This window comes from Mixophyes fleayi, chromosome 1, assembly GCF_038048845.1.
Source record: "Mixophyes fleayi isolate aMixFle1 chromosome 1, aMixFle1.hap1, whole genome shotgun sequence".
Classification (NCBI taxonomy): domain Eukaryota; kingdom Metazoa; phylum Chordata; class Amphibia; order Anura; family Limnodynastidae; genus Mixophyes; species Mixophyes fleayi.
Genome location: NC_134402.1, coordinates 305,378,584 through 305,400,502, shown reverse-complemented (window position 1 = coordinate 305,400,502; position 21,919 = coordinate 305,378,584). Strand labels below are relative to the sequence as shown.

Here is a 21,919-nt window from a genome sequence, read left to right as displayed (position 1 = left end):
GTTCTATTGAAAGATAGTATATAAGTTACCAGACACAATATTCATTTAGGTCATTAACTTACATCAAATATTTTTATAAAACAACCATTATATTGCAGTGTTTTAAATATGTGGATAACCTTAGATTTTCTCTGGCTGAGTATCAGGGGAGAACATTAAAAGGTGGAGTTTGAAAGGAACCTCATAACTGGTTTAAATAAAAACATATATCATAGCAGTGTATAACTGTTCTAATAATCCACTTGTGTACAGCACTGCCGATTAGTTGGTACTATTTTAATAATAATGAATGCCTACCTTCAAATGATTTCACACAGGAGAGGACAGCAACAACTCTGGGAATAGATGCGACACAGATCACTGGTTTACCATCATTTAGTAAAAATAATTTATTGTCACCACATTAAAACTTGCACTATGGGGACCGGTTTCAGCCTAGGCTATATTAACCAGCTCTCTGTTGGTTAAGCCGGAAGCAGTTACAGTGCTACAAATTTCAGTGTGCCACAATTTTGAATGCTGTGACAGTAAAATTAACATTTTACTTTGCAGTTTGTTATAATCTTTTAGTTGTGGTTTGTGCGTTTTGGATCTGACAAGTTCATAATTCACTATTAAGAAAAGAAAAGTAATTATACTTTGACACAGACATATTTAAAAGAGCAAAGCTTAGAGTATAGTCTTCTGGGACAGGAATGTTGATAGTCCAATCGTGGGTTGCAAAGATCAGCTGAGCCACTCAAAAATATTTAATATCGTAAACAAGTAGTCTAATATTCGTTCATTTGTTGAATTTATATTTTGTATTGGAAAAAGTGAAAAACATAAAACTGCTATGATGAAACAATGACATAGAATGCCCGAAACAATAAAAAGGAACGCATTGCCTTTACCTTAACAATTACATGGAATAAATAATGGTATGGCTCTGACTTCAGTTTTGTAAGGTAGTCACTACCTTGACGAGGTTGCCAAAACCACTGTGCAATCAGTTGCCAGGAATAGTGAGGCTACAGGAGGGGGGAAGAAAGACCAGATTTCAATGAAAGAACTTGATTCAGTCAGCTAAGTAGCCGGTTTTTCTCACAGCCAAAGTAATCAGCTTGGCAGTTGAATCAAAATGTACACTAGGCTCATTGTCTAAGGAGCACCAAAGGTTGGATTTTCTTAGAAGGTCAAAAAAGTTAATTTTTACGGAGAAAATATTAGAAGGAACTGAAATAAAGAATGTCTTATTTTGTAGGATTTACTTTACTGAAGTTACTTGGTCTTTTTCAAAAAATATTATTTGGTTTAGTTATAATTGGGTTTCATTATCCTGGACATTGTATCCTTAGTTTTATAAAATAGAATATATATATATATATATATATATATATATATATATATATTTTGGTGAAGGTGCGCTATCAGCAGCTGCAACTAATAACACCTTGTGCAGCAGAATCGGTCTGATGTAAATTTCCTTACATCACCAGAGGACAGTCGTGTAAAGCGGTAAAGTAGCTGAAAACTATGTTGTGTCAATATGTACACATTGCCATTAGCAAAGAAAGGTCATGAGGTCACTTTCCAACCTGAATGGAGCACTAGGCAGACACAAATATGTCATGTATTAAACAGCAGCAATGATTTTTCATGTTCCTAGACTACCACTTCCAAAGCTTTGACTGTTTTGATTCAGTAACATCTGGGTAACATAACAAATTAGTGTTTTTTTGTTTGTTGGAAGGAAATTATTCCAAAACATTACTTATTTCACAAACACTGCATGTTTTGCAAAGCTTTGCTTATAAAATAAAAACTCATCTTCCATATCAAAGAGATGCTTTGTACAAAAATCATTTCTTGGCAAAATGACAATAATGTAACCATCACCGACATAGGGTGGAGGTTTCCATTTTATGGCTTGTACAAATGTTCATGAGAATATAGTTGAATAATTCAAATGGAAATCAGTAATGTCACTAGATTCAAATGTTAGGAAACTGCATTCGTTGTCCACAAAATCATCATCATCATTGTTTGTTTGTAAGGTGCCACAAAACTCTGCAGTGTTGGTCATTCAAAGTTACACATCATACAAAAGACCATCGCACATAAAAGAACAGATGAGGTTGATGAAGGAGGTGCAGATGTGAGGCAAATGGTAGAGAGGGCTCTGCTTGTGAAAGCTTACAGTCTAGAGGGATAGGGCAATGCTGAGACAATAGGAGCTAATGGGGGCACAGAGTAGAGATGGGACTGCAGCTGAGAGAGTAGTATCTGGTGGGGTTATTTATTATTATTATTATTATTATTATTATTATTATTATCTTTGACTTAAAAGGCGCCACAAAGGGTCCGCAGCGCCGTACATTACATATACAGAAAACAGAACCAAGACACAACATGATACAAAAATATATACAAACACAGGTGACAGGGTAAAGCAAATCAGATTATATCTGGAACAGATAGTGAAAGGGATGGTAGAAATCAGCGAGAAGAAGGCCGAAGCTTAAGAAAACAGGGAAAACAGGGCTAGCGAAGCCGGCCAAGAGGTACAGAGGGTGATGGAATAGTAGAAGGAGCACACAAGGAAAGAGGGCCCTGCTCCTGAGAGCTTACATCCTAAAGGAAAGGAGGAGACACAAACAGGGTGGTACTAACTGGGGGAGAGAGCCAGGACACGGAAGTTAGGAGGAGGACTGATAGACTTGAATAAAGAAATGAGTCTTAAGGGCACTCTTGAAGCCTTTGAGAGTAGATGCTAACCTAATGGAACGTGGAGATCATTCTACAGAAGGGGAGCAGCCTGGGCAAATTCCTGAAGACGAGAGTGAGAGGAGGTGATCAGTGAAGTAGTGAGACGGTGGTCACAGGCAGAGCGGAGGGGGCGGGTAGGAGTGTAGGTAGAGATGAGATTGGAGATGTAGGTAGGGGAAGATTACAACAGGATATGGTGAAGAGGTGGGTTTTGAGGGAACGTTAGAAGGATTGACGTTTTGGTCTGGTCAGACCTGATATGTAGATCCATAAGTGGGAAGCAGCATGGAAAAAGTCTTGTACGTGGGAGTGAGCGGTGATTACCAGAGAGGAGACAAGGCGCAGGTGAGATGCAGATCGCTGAGTGCGAGAGGAATGTATCTCGTGCTACAGTCAGAGATGGTTGTAGGGGAGGAGTTGGTGAAGGCTCGGAAGGTGAGGCTAAAAAGCTTGAAAAGAGTTCTGGAGGAAATTGGACGCCAGTGCAGGGTTTTGTTGCATGGAGCAGTGGAGCAACGAGAGAGGAAGATCAGTATTGCTGAGGCATTTAGGAAGGATTGCAGGGGGAGGGGGGCAGGTGAGGAGACGGCCAGATAGTAAGAGATTGCAGTAGATAATGAGAGAATGGATAAGGGTTTTCATAATGTCCTTGTAAGAAAGGGTGTACTCTGGGGAACAGAGGAGTTAGTAACAATGTCAACTGTGAGGGACACTGTGGGATGGTTGTAAGACTACGAGGAGGCAGGAGGATGGGTTCAGCTTTGGACATAATAAGATTTAGATTGAGTTGGGACATCCAGATGGAGATAGCAGAGAGGCAGATGGAGCAAGGGAGCTATAAGGAGAGGAGAGGTAGATTTGTGTCTCGTCAATACAGAGGTGGAGGCAGAAGGTGTGTATAATTTAACAAAAAAATCCAACAGAATAATGGGCGCTAATGAAGACCTATGTATATAGTTAAGCTGCAGCTCTAGTCATTAGGCTCTGAAACCTAAATAAGCAAATACAAATAACAAACAGAAAAGAGCTCTAAGGTTCACTCTAGAGCATTCATTTATTAACATACAAAATATAAAAAAGACAATAATATAACTTATGAGGTGTTGTCTGACTCCTCAGACTAAGGATGTAGCACATTCAAAATAAATGACTTAATTCTTATAAAAAAAAACCTCTCAATCTATATAGGTAATTGAACCTTAAACAAAGTTCCAATCATTGCCACAAATGGGATAACAGAGATATTTTTTTTTTTATAAGAATTAAGTAATTTATTTTGAATGTGCTACACCTTTAGTCTGAGGAGTCAGACAACACCTCATAAGTTATATTATTGTCTTTTTTTATATTTTGTATGTTAATAAATGAATGTTCTAGAGTTTAGTGCTCTTTTCTGTGTATAATTTAACAAAGAGAAGGAGTATAGAGAAAAGCAGAGAGCAAAGAACAGAGCATTGAGTAAGCCAAACAGAGTGAGTGGGAGAGGATGTGTCTGTAGACAGACACTGAAGGAGCCAGCGTTCAGCAAGGTAGGAGGTGAAACAGGAGAGAACAGTATTTCATAGGCCAAGGGAGTGAAAAGTGTGGAGGAGAAGAGGGTGGTTGACTGAACCTTCAAGTTAACCTTACCCTGGTGGAGTGTAAAGGGCAGAGTGTAGATGGCAGAAGCTCAATTGCAGACAGTCGATAAGAGAGTGAGTTGAGAAAAAGTGGGTCAGGCAGTTGTATAAAACTGTGAACGAAAATATGAAAATGATGTGAATATTTGTTAACGACTTATTATATAGCATACATCCAGTAGTTTGAACTAGATACATGCTAGATTGTAAGTTTTTTTTTATTATTGCAATTATTATGGTTATTCTGTTATTTTGCAGTGGGTGTAGAAAAGTAAGCATATGTCATTCATTCGTGGACGAGAATCCTGCTTTCCAAGTTTGGCAGGTCACAGTGCCAAGTATAGTTAAAAAAAAGGCTAATTGCAAGGCTAATTTAATAAACATTCAAGAGGAATTGAATGGCGTGTTTTAAAGAAGGATCACATGCAGTGAATAGAAATGTGCTGAATACACTTCTCTGAATGCCAAGAGAGTTTAATCAAATGCACAGATGCAATTAGCTGTGCTTGTCTATTGTGGAAGCATCATGTTAGCACTGTGGCTGGGGGACAGCTGCATACATTGCCATTTCAAAGGAGGTGGAAAGAATTAAATGACCTCCGAGTTGTCAGAGAAGTGAAGATTTATGCCAGGGGATTGTCAGTGTTGTTCTTAATACTAAAGGGTCAACCAGATAAAGATAAAATGACTTGTGCAGTACAGCCACTGGCGGGATGATTTGTCTTTGAAAGAAGACCTGATAACATTTTTAAAGTGTGTTTATGTACAATGGAAAGTAGCAGTGACGTTTTTGGGTAGTGGCAATAATTAGGTAACAGCAGCCAGACACATATGAAATATTTAGGTTGCACGGATCCATGGCTTTTGTAGCAGGGGAAAAATGCACTAAACTTGCCTTTCCTAGATCAACAGGACCGCTTTGTTTTATAAGAAAATGATTCAGAAGTTGTTTACTACATACTGCCATAGTCAAGTGAAAGTCTGTTGCACATCCCAAGCAAGTGAATTATCACAGTACATCAGTAGCCCCCTAAGCAGCAATATGCATTAAAGCATTTTATTGCACCATTTTACCAGTTTCACAGTTTCCATAAAGTGTTAACATATTATATAATTTTAATATTTTCACAAAACTTTGTTTGCTTTTAATATACACAGCACAGTTGCACCCAACGTATCATGGCTGCCCTTGGGCAGCCAAATATTATCTTGTAGGATTAAAGTAAGTCTAGTGAGAACATCATGAGAAAAACCCTACATACAGTCAAAATAAGCATTTAACACTAATAAAATAAAATGTGCAATTAGTGTATATAACTTTACATATTTTGAAAATATTTTAACTGCTAAGTACTGTAGTTACAAAGTGTTGGCATGGATACAAAATGGCAAATAATGATGTTATCTAAAGGAAACAAGTATGTTCCAATACGTTTCTGTAAACAGAGCATTGTAGGAACGTCAGTTGCTTGAATGAAAATATAAACGTATATTATGTACTTGTTATGTAGAAGTTATTTCTTATTGCCAATCATCCATTGGATTTTCAGATATGCTGTAATGATTAAACCATTCTTCATTATTCAATAAAAGCTGCTTTGCATGCATCAATTGTTTTCAAGTTATAGCCAGAAAATTCCTCTTGAGGGCCTACCCGTTGGTACACAGAATGTATTTTTAAACCACCACTTACAAGTATTTGCCTCGGTGCACAATGTGGCCATTGTAGTTATGCTGGAGCAAGTACATTTTTCCAAAGTGCTGTGCCATTACATTGTGAAAATAAACAGTTTTGTAGCTCGCCAAAGAAAGCAATCCTGAAATTGATTACAAATGTTTTTATGTAACAGTAGAACCCTTCGGCCTGGCCAACGGCAAAGCCTGAGCCTGAATGTTGTATAGCAAAGCAGAAATGACTAGTGCACAAAATGAAATTAGAATGTGAATAGACGTATATTTAACAGGCCGGATTGGTTTTAATGAGCATGAGCAAGAATTCCAGTCCAGATAATGTGCAGCAACTCATTACGGTCAGAACTCCTCAGCATGAAATCTTTCTACAGCATTTTATATGAATGTAGATTAACTCCTACTATTATCATGCCTTACTTTCAGTCTGGGACGTTTCTAGGAGAGTCTGTGGAATAGAATTGTCAAAGGCCTTTTGGAGCTGTGACCTCAGCAGTGTGAAGGGTCAGCTTTGCAAGACAGTATTCACAGTCTGTGTGGTGTTACGTTTCAGCAGTGATTAAGCAGTTAAAATATAGCTATTTTATTGAAGACGAGTACTGGGAGCAGCACCATCACATCTTATGTTATTCTAGTTTTCAGTGCTTCATTCTAGTCAGATCTGATAGCACCTAAGATGGTGCCAGTTGTGGTCCCATGCAGTGCTAGGTATAAACTAGTGAGTGTTCCAAACCGTTTATTACATGTGGCCAAATGCAGCGCAACCATGTATTTTAAAATGGTGTATATGCAAGTGTATTGCCATCAAAAGCCATATGATAGACTAATATCTTTATGTCACTCATTTTCCATGCACAACGTTTGCCACTTTACCGCTATGATAAGAAGTTGTGCTTCTCTATAGGAAAACTGTGGCACTTAAAGCTGCATTACCACCCGGAGCTAATTACCCCCCCCCCCCACTTCCCAGGGGACCAGGGGACCAGGGGCTGCTCCATGCTCCATATTCTGTGGTTTGACAAGCACTATGGGAAACTGTGTAAGGGAGGGGGCGGGGACGGAGGGGGGCGTGAGTAGGAGATATCTGTGACTTGCATGGGTTTCCACCCAGTTTCCAAAAAATATACTGATAAGTAAATTGGTTGCTGCCAAGGTGGACCCGAGTCTGTGTGTGTGTGTGTGTGTGTGTGTGTGTGTGTGTGTATATCATACTTGCCAACTCTCCCTGAATGTCAGGGAGACTCCCTGAAATAGGGGTGATCTTCCTCACTCCCTGAAGAGTCTGGCATTCTCCCTGATGCTGAGCCAGTACAAGACGTGGTTGGCTTAGCCATCTGTGGCACGATGACACAGTTCAGAAATTGTGTTCTATGTCCATGTATTGATGCCTATGGAGGTGGCCATTTTCATGGAGACCAAGATTTAATCAAAGATTGACAGGTAAGACAACCTGACTTCAGTAATGGAGACAGAAATGTAAAAGACACTTTAGACTCTAGAGATTCATTAGCTGCTTTTCTTTAATGCATAGTTGCCTACTTTCCCAGAATGTCCGGGAGACTCCCACATTTCTGGGAGACCTCCCGAGTTCCTGGGAGAACAGGGCAACTTCCCAGTTCTCGCCCCCGCAATAGATAAGTGGCAGGGGGTGGGGCTTACTGACGCAACTATTGCGTCATCTTAGCTCTCCGCTGCTGTAAATGTCCATGATTTTAACAACCGTTTAGGGGGCGGTGCCAAAATGATGCGGTTCATCAAGCCCCGCCCACGCACGCCCACATCCCCCGGGATCTCCCTGAAACCAACGAGGAAAAGTTGGCAAGTATGGTGTGTGTGTGTAGTGGAGAATTGTAAGCTCCAATGGGACAGGGACTGATGTTACACAATGCTTAATATGGTAGTAATATATAAATAAACAACAATAATTATATAGACACAACTTTGGTACTTCTGTACAAGCACAGGGGACCAGTCTCTGTCTTGGAATTGTCACATTTATGCATGTTACTGCGATCATAGCTTACCCTAAGCATAACATTTTTTCTCCTGACTCTGATATTGTCCTACTTAAAACTGTACCTTTACGTGTAAGTGCTATTTGTATTGACTGATTGTCATATTATTTTTTATATTGCAGGTGAAATTGATTTGCCAGATTCTAATGAGCCTTTGGGACAAGTGGATAGCCATAACAGGCTTGTACCAACTCCTAGGGGTAAGTGAAACAAGTTTCTTATACAAGGTGGTCATGTTAAAAATGAATGGAACCGGTTTATTAATACGTATAGTGCCCCCTGATGTTTGTTGCTCACGCAGCGTACATTCAGCCACTCCTTAATGAAACACTATTTTATCTGAGAGAGCCGCAGTATTGTGCCTCTCTGGTACCCTCTTTCATCTATCGGTGTAAGGCAGCTGGGTGTCCACATTCTGCAACTGCACTGTGGATTAGAACTATCTTGTCTTAACAGTTACTGTAATCAGGCACAATTGTTTCATAGTATAGTATTTGAATTTCCTCCCACTTGGGCACTTCCCATCTATTCCACTGTTTCCCTCCCCCTTGACTTCTTTCTACTGTGTTATTTGACTCTATCCTTCCCCCATCTTTATCTCTCTTCTTCTTTTCTAGGCATTTCTTTTTCTTTTAGACTTCTGAACCTGAGTTGGTCACCTGAAGATCTCCTTCTGTTTAGTCATAAGGTCATAGGGTCTGTGTTGTAACCTGATTCATAAATGAACCCAAACTATTCTGTACACATATGCGGCCATTCCATGATCATGCCGTGTTGTACACCTTTGTAGTTGGCATAGCTAAATCAATTGAAATGTATGTGCCATTCCCTAGTCATTCGGAGCAAAATGTTGAGTAGAGTTCTATAATTTATCTTTTGTCTCCAGGTATTTGATATACATAAAAGGTACATTTTTTCTTTGTAGTGTCTACTACAGAGTCATAAAAGTAACAGGATACTCAGAGCAGTAGTAGTGAAAGTCTTCCTCTCAGTTACAGACATAGCAGAAAGCAGGCCAGACTCTGATATGATGTGGTGCAGACCACAGAGAGCTGCGAGGCCTCCGTTTCATTAAGTCGGCTGCAGACGACTGCAGTCCAACTTTTTAACACCCATAACCACAATGTTCTGGAAACCAAACTCCTAACCCCAAATATGTTTCTACACGCACTAGTTATCATTGAATACATTTCCTACATACAGTGTATAAACACAGACTGTAAAAGGTAAACACACAAATATAAAAAGTGAAAATAAAGTAAACGAAGATGACAAACTTCATAAAGTTAATGAATTATAAAGTAGTGCGCGTTTAGGAAATGAAAATGAAATGATATTAATGGGCGGATTACGCAAAAGAAAACAAATTAGCATGATGACATACTTAGGATAACCTAAAACAACACAATATATAGGATTGTACACACTTCTTGTGCACTCAGGAAACACAGGAGGTCCGGGAAATTATCTAGAATTTCAGGAACTCCATGTAAATGGAAATATAATACAAGGCCCCACAAGGAATCACATGCCAACCTCCTAAATAACTTACATGCATTTAAATAGTCAAATCGATGTAAGTCTATGGTTGGATGATGATGCTGCCTCACCAGCATATACTAGCCAGCCATTGGCTAACATACTATATGTGCTACCTTTGTGATCTAATGAGAAGTGAGGCACATTAAGCCAAACGTCCTTAAACTTATCCACATGTTCAGAAGCATAGCACTTACCCATTGAGGGTTAAGTTGTTGGTCACCTCCAGCCAATAGAATCCTGTGGGAGTGTTTAGGTTTGTGTGCCCATATATTCTCACGCAGAGGATGCTGGGTCTTTTCCGTCGCAGAAATCCCCTCCCACCCACCCTGTTGTTTGTTTTTTCTTTGTTATATTATAAGGTTTGGTAGTCACAGAGTAAGTAAGGTTAAGCAGGAGAGCCCTTGCAGTTGGCAACTCGGGCGTACGGTGCTATCGCTGATTGGGTAATGCCACCACATACTTCGAAGCATCTTGGTTCGTGGTTACCCGGTACGGGAACCCTGGGTTCTGCATTGTACGGTAAATCATTCGTGAGCCCTGAAGTGATGTGGTCACTATTACGCCAGATTTAGCACCGGCCAATCGTAAGGGACTAGGTCCCGGTATCAGTGGTAGGCCGGGGGGCCGTACACTGTTTGGTTTAGCTTTTATTTAGTTAGCTGAAAGCAAGTGCTCTCGCCCCACCAGGTTTATACATTTAATAAACTGTGACCTTTTTTTAAGCCATAGCTGAAGTTGTCGGTGTCTTTATTTACTAGTGGTAAGAGGTATGATTGTACATGAGGAGAGGTTGTGCGCGGAAGAAGGAATCTGTGGTATGAAGTTTATGCTTCTTGGCTAAGATGTTGTATGTGAAACCGTGATAAATATCACGTTACCACTACTGAAATGAACAAGATGGTTTTTGTTTTTTTAAACAAGTAAAATTTTACTTGTTATTACTATAATTATGCAAAGTCGTACCAAACAAAGGTTGAACTTCATGGACTTGTGTCTTTTTTTTAACCTTACTATGTAACTTCTGCAGACTACTTTCCCATAACATGTGCATACTTGCATTGTTTATTTATATTGCTGTTACCTGAATCATGCATTGTGTACACATTGAGCATCATCAGCTTGCTCATATAAAAACATCTATGCAGCATCTCAGACCATAAAGTAATCATAAGCAGATAATTAAACATGTACAAGGTCAACCACCTTCTACGGTGTAGAAACACTCATAATTGACACACTGAGTTTAGCAGAAATGATAGATGCCGTGCCTCCTGTCTGCGCATTGAATAGGCACCGTGCCAGGGCCACCATTTTCATATCTAGTACCGCCCATTGACCAGCCTAATTCTTTGCACGGGGTCCCAGTGCGAAGTGGTTAGCACTTCTGCCTTACAGCACTGGGGTCATGAGTTCAATTCCCGACCATGGCCTATTCTGTGAGGAGTTTGTATGTTCTCCCCATGTTTGCATGGGTTTCCTTCGGGTGCTCCGGTTTCCTCCCACACTCCAAAAACATACTAGTAGGTTAATTGGCTGCTAACAAATTGACCCTAGTCTGTGTCTGTGTGTGTGCGTGTGTGTGTGTGTGTGTATATTAGGGAATTTAGACTGTAAGCCCCAATGTGGCAGGGATTGATGTGAGTGAGTTCTCTGTACAGTGCTGCGGAGTTAGTGGTCCTATATAAATAAATGGTAAAAATAATAAATACAAAAAAAGGTTGCATCATTTCTCTGCAAGAACGGTAAATGTGTGCTGTGTACTTTAAGACTCCTTTCGCTTGTTTATATAATAATTCTTGGCGACAATCTGGCATAGTTTCACGCGTCATGCGGCTCGTTTTCAATCACATTGTAGTTGTTAGAGCATATCTTTTGGTATTGGTAAAGCAGATATGGGAAAACCTGTGTTCTAACTTGTACTTATATGACTTTTTCTGTGTTTATAGTATCTAGCTTGAGATATACTTTTTTGTGGTTCTCTGTGTGGTATGATATTGGAAATATTATTTTTAAGTGTCAGAGTTTTTGGAAATATGGTTAATATGGCATAATCGGCGCATATTTCTGATTACTCATAGAGGAAACTTGTCAATTGCTAGATAATCCCGCTAACTTGAACTGTTTGCAGGTCTCACGTTATTGCACTCTGCTCCTTTAACAGATCGGTCTAACTATCCTGCCACAAACCAGCGTCTGTGCTGTATTCTGGGCCAGGAGATGCTGGATAAGGAAGTAATTAGTAAAGACTGTTTTCTTGGAGTATGTTGTTTATCCTCTGGAAAGAGAATTTTTGCTCCTGCAGTTGGCATTTTTTTCACCTAGGTTGAGATTAATACTTTTTTGCCTCTTAAAAAGGGAAACAAACAAACATTCACTTCTATGTATGGGATAGACCACATAGTTAGCAGACATCACTGTGAGTCGTAGCATTGGGGTATTCCAGCAGTGCTTTCAAACTCTCAGTACTTAAGTTTTAATATTGTTAAACATGAAGACACAACTACTGTGTACTCTAAAAGTGTGATAAATTTTTCTAATCATCATTTCATTGCATCAGATACTTGCCAACTCTCCCGGAATGTCCGTGAGACTCCCGAAATTCGGGTAGGACTCCCGGGAGAGCAGGCAAGTATCCCACATAAAGAACTCACTCATCATTTTGGCCCTGCCCCCTGCGGCAAAATGACGGTTTTGTCGTGGGGGCGCCCCCTCTCGCCCTTCAACCACGCCCCCTGACCGGGATCTCCCGGAATTGCCTTCTCAAAGGTTGGCAAGTATGTTGTGTCTCTTAATATTATTTGCATGAGCAACATGTCTAACTTGTTGAGCTATGAAACTAGGAAGGCAGTTTTGTGGTGCAGTTATCTGCTTTTATTAATGCCAACAGGGATTACATAAAGGGTAACTCCACTTAATGGTTGGCATTCTTGATTGCTGTTTTATTTGCAATCAGTATTGAGGGGGAACCTTAGAGCTCTGCTATTCATTCAAAATTCTGCACTGTATTTTTATATTGCTATTTCGTGGAATGAATGGTATGATGACAGTCACTTCATTCTTCTGTGTGGTGCGGTTGTCATAGGACTGGGAACATTTTAGGCCAATTTCAAAATGTGCAAAACTTCACAACCAAATGTTGAACAAGGTGAATATTTCACAGAACCATTTTTAAAATTTCAATCATCTCTTGTTAAAGGTTTATCAAATGTAAATAATTATTAATGCAAAATAAAAAAATATTGTGTCAGCCCTTTGAGCCCTGCCATACTAGGCCGGGCCTTCATGGCATTTGCACAAAACTAGGCCAGCCAGAGGGTGAGGTAAAACTTACATACTGGAGAATGCAATGTGAGGCGTGCCACATCTACAGTACAAAGAAAGGTACATTTTTCTTTTGCCCTCAGTTACTAATAAAATAGTCATAGGGTGTATTGTCATGTAAGTGGATTGGTCCGTTAATGAGACTATATTGCAAAAGCAAGGCATGGGGGTAAATGTATCAAAGTCCGGTTTTTGCATCCCGCGCGAGATGACAGCTAAAATTTAAAGCGGCGCTGCTTGCCTTTACAGGGCAGCGCCGCTATAAATTTTAGCTGTCATCTCGCTGATCTCGCGCGGGATGCAAAAACCGGACTATGATACATTTACCCCATGATGTGTGGCCATATTATTTTTTAAGAATGTCCAGTAAAGTGGTTTGCATATGTTCTGCAGAAGAACTTTATTGTTTTACATAAATGTGGCAGAATTATCAATAAAATGCCAGAATGCTTGAGGAACATTACCATTGTTTTAACACCTTCAGTGCTGAGGACAATCAGGATTCATCCTTAGCAGACCAATGGTTCAAAGAAGTTAAATTTATACTTAACTGTCTCCCACAGCTATTTCCTGTTGGTGGTCGATGGGGTAAGTGTTATGGCGTAATGATGTCATTAAGCCCCACCCCCTACTGAAAAATAATGAAGAGTCAGTGAATGGATGAAAGTGCGCTATCTCCCCTAATCTGGCACCTAGAAGCTTCAGGGCACCCTCGTTTGAAAGAAGGGTCTTCTCTTTTAAATAAGGTGTCCCATAATAATTATTATTTGAGTCAGAAAATAACACCCTACACTACAGAAAACGTTAAGAAGTCCAGAGAATGCCTACATCTCCCCACCCTGACTTCAATAAACTCAGCTTAGATACGACATTTGCAGTAGGTTGTATAGTTTTCAAAATTGTATCCCTTGTTGGGCTACTCATATTGTTCCTACACAACATGCAAAACATATTGGTTGACTTTTATGATAACTAATAAAAGAGGCTGTGTCCCAAAGCAGACAGTCAGACGCTAACTTTACTTTTTTCATATAGAAAGTGAAAGCAAATGTCTGAATGGTTTACATATATAATGCACCTTTTACCAGATAACAAATTTTCATAAACGTCCCCCATATGGTTTTTACAGCTCAATTTTCAGTCTAATGTCCATAGAATCATTTTAGGTTCCCCAAATGCAAGTTTCTCACCTACATCAATACTGTACATTTCCAGTGGTTTGTACTGATACCATAAGTCTATATTGTCCATGCACCCCTAAGTCACTATAGTATGTGCGTCTCTAAAATCCCACTTATCTAAGTTTGCTTACTAACAGTAACATAAAATACCCTAAGCAGAGTGAATAAATAATGTAATAATGTGTTAGTAGAACTTCACAAGGTTGGAGGTCAGGGACTATTGGTAGTAAATATTTGCTCTTTACAGGCCTGTACCAAGATTAGCAGAAGCTGCAAGACAGCAGTAGTTACAATGATATTTTTAAATTCATTCATAGGAGAGGGTTGTAATGTAAGGCTAGGTACACACTACAGAAATTTTCTCCTGATGTGTCTATTACGATTTTACCAATGATTGATAAAAAAAAACCCCGATCAACATGCCGATTCATGCGTATACGCTATACATGTTGTGCAAGGTTTACCTTCAGATCTGTGCTCTTCATCTGTCATAACCATCGGCTAAAAAGATTGTGGCTCTGTAAACAATATGGAGATCCTGATCATGAGTGCATACACACTGCAGAATTGGAACGAAATTGTTCCATTGCTGAACGAGATTTTCAGTTCAGTTTGATTTTTATGTGTTTTGGAACGATAATCATTAATCTTTCCAGCGTACACACTACTGTGATATCGGGCCAATCAGTTGATTATCGTTTGATTTGCCCCATAATCGGCTGAAAACACTGTAGTGTGTACCTAGCCTAAGATTATTGATTGGTTGCTGTATAGACCTGAATCATGAGAGAACACATGACCACAACAGGGGAAAGTGGTGCATGTTCTGTTCACTGAGGCAGTCTATACACTTCTAAGAGTTGTGATAGGGAAAGTACCTGGGATTTAAAACCTAACCAAACTAATGGATTTACTATTATGATCAATAACATGTCTAGGTGCACATATCCAGCGATAAAATGTTCTTTGCATATAAAATAAAAACTGACTAGGGGGGAAATAGTCCCTACTTTTCAATAGTTTCTATTTAAAAAAGAAGAGCAGATAAGTGGTTTAAGTAAATATTGTCACTCCAGGGAGTAAAGGTTGTTCCACTCACAAATCACATTCCTAAACCTGGCTTGTTACCTGCTGAGAATAAAGACTGCTTGGTGTTTGCATATATAAGCTGAGGTAGCAGTTAGTTGGTGACAGATGGTTTGTTGGGTGTAGTGTACATCTATAGTATAGCCAGACTCTATGTAATAACACTTCTGTATACTGGTTGTACTGTCATTGGTCCCATACATCATCTATGGATGTTATCCAACATGAGAAGCCACCATCCATTAGGGCCTTTCTCACAGCTAGAAATCATCCCCTGTAGATAGAATAACATTAGTATTTTACTTAGCACAAATTTATTCACACCTCCCATTCTGCTCATCCCCTTCATCCAAAGAAATAACTTTCAAAGACTCTTCCATGCTGTGTCACCCTTCTGAGCATCCAGTTTGCACTGAGGTGCCCAGCTGTGTGGAAGCATTGCTAGATCCATTAACACCACACATGTCTCTCCCAGCTGCATGTCCCCCCTGGGGCAGGCAGAAGGAATTTCAAAGACAGAAATGAAGTGTTTCCACAGAAGTGACATCAGCATCTGTATGGAAAATGGTAGTGTGACATTTTCTTATTCAAATTCTTGGATCAGTATAGTAGCAACACTTTCAGTGACTTAATGCTTTATTTCCTAAAGTGCTAATTTATGCAGAATGGCAGACTCACAACAGTGGAAAGTAGAGGTGGATAATTGTGTTGTGCAAATTAATGAATTGATGGGTTGCTACGGGCAACAGCATTTTTTTTACACTGTTACCTGTGGAACAATTTTAAGAAATGTCCCTTGTTGTCTATATCAGGTTTTTTCAATCTGTATTATGTGTGCACCCAGCGTTAGACAGATTAAAGCGGTAATTTAGGTCACCTCAGTGGGCTAGTTTTAGCAAAGCATAAAATACATACAGAAGGGCTGTACCTCCAATATCTCCTGATGTAGGTGGGACAGTTGTGATTCTAGAAGACTCTTACGCCGTCCCAACAGTCAGGACTTTTGTACCGACTGCAGGGACTATTGGGAGATATGTCCTTTTTTTACGGGCGCTCTGTGTGAAGCAATGCAGGGGTATTTTGAGAGGAGAGAAGGGGGCAGCCTTGCACTGCAGGAGCTACGGGCTAAACCCCCAGAAGGCGTGACATACCCAACTTGACGTAGCCTATTTTGAATGGATAATTGCACTTTTATAGATATGGATGGTTAAAGGTTAGTGAATTAAATGCTTGCCTATTTACCAAGTCCATCTTTATATTGTATAGTTTCCCAAGTACCCCCAATAGTTAGAAATGTTTCCCAAGTGTCTTTTTGTCTATAAATGTTTACTAGTTATCCTTTCTGTTGTATGTATTTAGTTAAGTAAAATTAATCCTTAAATCTATCTCAGGTGACCTTAAATGTACACCTACAACAGGCTGTGTAACCCTGATATAGGTAACTTATTTTAGGCTATTTATTAACAAGTGACAATAATGATTTTTTATTGCAGAGATAAAAAGAAAAATGTCCTATCACCACAATTTATCATTAAAATCTTGTTGAGTCAGTGGTGGGACACTCAGCTGCCTCGGTGATAATGGCCCAGTGCACAAAGGGTTAATGTACATCTCCGCTAGCCCAGTCTCCGGGGATATGCGCAGGTAGCTGACTTACACATACGCAGTGGAACTGAAATCTCAGACTTAAGCTTTCAGTTCCACTTGGTAAAAAAACAAACAAAAACAAAACAATAGATAAAAAAATGTAAAAAAAATATAATGATCAGCCAGCGAGTGTTGCTGCCGGCAATAGAAGTGTTAACCCTGGTGATAATCCCTTGATGTATACGGTGAAGCCCTCTTGCCCCTGAAGTGAATTTCACCCTTTCCCTTGATTCCACATCTAAGCCTTCCATGTTTTCACATGCTTAGTAAACCATCAAGATTTCATGCACTCACTACATGGCTGATGTTAACATTTTGGTGTCTTTGGAAAACTATCTAATTGTAAACATTTGTATTATAATAAGAATAATAAATGGTAAGCAACACTATACATTTAATGAAATGTAACCAAACAGTATATACTGAAAGATGTTGATAAGGAGCGCTACACTTTGGGGGCTATTCAATTGTCGGGTTTCCGCGGCGCGTTAAAACTATTACCGTTATTATTACCGTTATTACGGTAATAGTTAACTGGATTTCAGCTCGCAGCTCCCTGAGCCGCGAGCTGAAATCTAGCGAGAAAATTACCGTAATAACGGTAATAGTGCGCGGACCGCGGGGTTTGTCTCCTTTATATTGTTATCCCCGGTGGTCTAGCGAGGACAGGAAGTGGGGCATCCTCTAGCCGTCTACTGCGCAAGCCCGGACCAGAAGTTTGGTTTTCTCGTCGTTCTTCCAGAGACCCCTGAAGTGACAGGACGCATCTTCAGAGGCTCCTCACATATATGTGTATAAAAGTGCTTGGGGACATCAGTTAAAGCTACCAGAGACACCAATATATATTATAAAGAGAGTCTGCCCACTAATATACTGCACGGACGTGCAGCTTACCACATAAAGTTATAAACTGTCTTCATATATATAAATATATAAGTGTATCAGGGGCGCATGCAGGGGAAGTTTCTGGGTCTCCAGAAACCCCTCCCCTCAGCTAAAGAAGTGCCCCTACATAGCGGCACTGTACTATATAGCAGCCGCGGCGCTGTCAAAGAAGCGTCCGCAGCGGTGCTGTATTGTGTACAGCACAGCTGCGGACGCTTCTTTGATAGCGCCGCGGCTGCCGTATAGTACAGTGCTGCCGAAATGGAGCTGCTGCGCATGCACAGCAGCTCTCTCGCGCTTTTTTTTTTTTTGGGGGGGGGGGGAGTCAAAAGTGTTTTGTGGCTTAACATCCACCACCAACGCCGCTAGTTCTTCTCAACAAAAGAAAGGATGTAGAGGGCCCTGTTCAAAAGAGCGTAGTATCTGCACATTTGAATACTTACAGTATCTGTAGATTCTATTGAAACTATAGTTTTCTTCTAACATTTTTATGTATCTTATTTTGAATGAAAAACTAATGCAGTTGATATATTTTCCCATATGAAATGCTTTGTATTGCTTAACACCATAAACTAACTTTACATGAGTACTCAAATAGCTGGATATAGGCCAGATGTTTTAGCTTTACGTAGCTAATACATATTTAATTAATAGGATCAGTGTTAATCATGCATAAGACAGCTTGTTTGAACTTGTTTTACCCCTTGAAACTGGCATGTATTTAGCTCTGACAGACACACTTCACTAGTCCTAAACAAACACGTTGTGAAACTGGACTCATCCCACATGAAATCCTGGATTATATTGCATGAGGCAAATGTTATCTGTAGAATTTTTATATAAATCTATACTTTGAAATATAAATAACTAATTTAAGATAAGTTTCTTTTGGGTCAGTGGATACTCTCATTAGATTTTTTTGGTCTACAGTGCCTCTCAGCTCCCATACCCCTCCAAGCTTCTAGAGAGACTTGCCTACACTCGCCTCATATGCTTCCTTTCCGCAAACAACCTATTGGATCCTTTTCAGTCAGGCTTTCACTCTCAACACTACACAGAGACTGTGTTGACTAAGGTTGTCAATGATTTGGTCACTCTTAAAAACAAAGACCATTACTCTCTTCTAATTTTACTGGATGTCTCATTTGACACTGTTGACCACTCTCTTCTCATACAAAAGCTACAATCCCTAGGTCTTCAAGACACTGTCCTATCCTGGTTCTCATCCTACCTAGCTAATCGCTCTTTCAGTGTTAATTTCTCTGGATCTATATTTGCTCCGCTTCCTTTATCAGTAGGAGACCCACAAGGCTCAGTGCTAGTCCTCTGCTGTTTTATATCTACACCACTTCTCTTGGAAAACTAATAAGTTCCTTTGGATTTCAGTCTCATTTCTATGCGGATGATACCCAAATTTATCTGTCCTCTCCTGATCTCTCGACATCTGTGTTTTCCTGCGTTGCAGACTGTCTTTCTGTCATTTCATCTTGAATGTCCTCTTGTCAACTCAAACTCAATCTTTCAAAAACAGAGCTGATAATATTCCCACCCACCAACAGAAGTTACCTACCTGACATTTCTATTTCTGTTAACAACATGACCATAAATTTCACCCTGCAAGCTCGCTGCTTAGGTGTGATCCTAGACTTGCAACTATCCTTTGTTCCCCACATCGACTTTATATCTAAATCATGTTACATACATCTAAAAACATTTCCAGAATACGCACATATCTTACACAAGACAATGCAAAAACGTTAATTCATGCACTTATTGAGTATTGCAATTCCCTCCTTACTGGTCTTCTCCTAAACTGACTCAAACCCCTACAATCTATTTTGCACGCAGTGGTCAGACTGATTTTCCTTTAAAACCGTTCTTTCTCTACTTAGCCACTCTGTCAGTCTCTACATAGGTTGCCTGATTTTTACAGAATCCAATATAAAATTATTCTACTAACGTACAAGGCCATCAACAAAATTGCACCAACATACATCTCCTCACTTGTCTCAAAATATCTCCCATCTCAATAAATCCATTCTGCACAAGATCTGCGTCTATTATCCACTCTCTTTATTTCCTCCCATTCCTGATTACAGGACTTTTTTTGAGATGCACCCACTCTGTGGGATTCCCTTCCTCGCACAATAAGACTTTCCTCTGGTCTACAAACTCTCAAGCATTCTCTGAAAACCCACCTCTTCAGACAAGCTTATAATATTCCTCAACCACCCTCTTAACCTCACTAGGCTGCCCTATTACCACCCTCTACACAATTTACACAAGACAACAACTCTCTGACCCCAGACCAACATTACTGTGTGACTATATCACATAGCATATGAATCACTTTTTATCCTTTGCAATATGACTGGATCAGTATGTAGAGTTAACCTCATGTATTTGAATCCCATTGACATATAGATTGTAAGCTTGTGAGCAGGGTCTTCTTACCTCTTTGTCAGTATTGTTCCCAATTTTAAAGCGCTATGGAATTTGCTTGCTCTATGTAAATAAATGATGATGATGATGATGATGATAGGCCAGACCCCTGGTCTTTGGAGTACCTGCCAAGGGCCTCTTTTTGATATTACCAATGCACCTCTGCAGTAATGTAACACTTGCTTTTATATCTTATCTTCCAAGAATACTAATATAAATGACTCCACCTTTGGGGGTGCTAGACATCCAAATTAGAGTTTTGCAAAAAGTAAAATGTGATTCTCTTAATTCTTATAGCTCCAGTATATAGGATTAGTCAGGCGGTGACAGACTCTTAGACTGGGTACACACTGCAGAAAATGTCCCCCGATGCAATATCATTAACGATTTTACCAGTGACTGAAAAAAAAAAGTCCCTATCAGCATGACGATTCATGTATACACACTATACACGTATTACACAATATACCTTCAGATCTGTGCTCTTCATCTGTTATAACCATTGGCTGAAAAGAGTGTGTCTCTGCACACTCCATAGAGATCTATGGACACTGCTGGTCGTGAGTGCTTACACACAAGAGATTTTAGTCTGTTTAAACAAATCCAATACGATGAGCTTTGGAATGATAATCGTTCATCGTTGGAGTGTACACACTAATGCGATATCTGGCTGAACAGTTGTTTAACGTAAGATCGGCCCAAAAATGGACTGAAAAACCGTAGTGTGTACCCAGCCTTATCTCTTAAACTCTGATACAATGCAGATTCAGACCAAGCCAAAAGATAAGCAGAATTGGCAACTTTGTTAATCGGTTTGTAGAGAACTACTCAGTCAGAGTACCACCTGTTAAACATTCAAACAATCAAACCAGCACACCCAGATGGTCATGAGGGTGTGGTCTGCCGGCACCAATTTAGAGAAGGCAAAATCATTATTTATTTGTGCAGCCTTCTTCTTTTCACAAACAACACCCAATACTTAGACAAATTTACCAACCAATGTACAGTGTGTTGCTCCAACCTCAGCAATCAAAATACCATAACAGTAAGCTCCATTGAATTTGGTTAGTAGTGTGTGCAACCAATTTTCTTCTGATCACTTTGGATCACTGTCATCTGCTTCCCACCGTCAGCGATTTGGACCTCCAATAATTTGGTGTGACCAAATTATAATATTTGGTGGGCATTAATTACCCTGGCCTGAGCGGTCCTTCAGTTGTGTCCATTAGCCCTAAAATGTACCTAAAACTGAATATCATGGTCAGTTCCATATATATTAATTTAAAATTCATCACCATCACCCTTATTGTGCCAGGGTGGGTGTGTTGGATTATCTGCATGGATTTGCTTTGTATTTCTACTTACACAAACCTAAAAGACACTGAAAATATATCTGGAGTAAATCAATCACACAGTTGGGTCCATGCTGGATCAGCACTGACATGCTCATCCCCTCATAACTCCCAATCTCCCTTTTAGGCGTGGTGCTGCCAGTCCAGGCTGTCTTGTTAAGTCAAGTGTACGTCATGCCAGCTGGCAACTCCAACTTTTGCATGTTGTAATTTCAGTCATGTTGGGTGACATACATACATTATTACACAGATCAAAAGTAGCAACAGGATAACAAAAGGGATATAGAAAAAAAGCTATGCCAATGCAGCACCACACATCATGCCACAAGTGATATTGACCTTTTATGTAAAAAAAAATCCAATTAAAGCTACAGATTTTCCTGGCTCTAATA

General features: G+C 39.7%; 1 protein-coding gene across 1 annotated transcript in view; it reads left to right on the top strand.

The window, feature by feature from the left end:
* The window catches only part of ROR2 (receptor tyrosine kinase like orphan receptor 2), a 136,193-nt gene that overhangs the window by 79,548 nt on the left and 34,726 nt on the right, over positions 1–21,919 (top strand). The window contains exon 2 of the mRNA XM_075211144.1: positions 8,194–8,271. Within this exon, the coding sequence (XP_075067245.1) occupies positions 8,194–8,271 (78 nt within the window). The remainder of the gene's footprint in view (positions 1–8,193; positions 8,272–21,919) is intronic.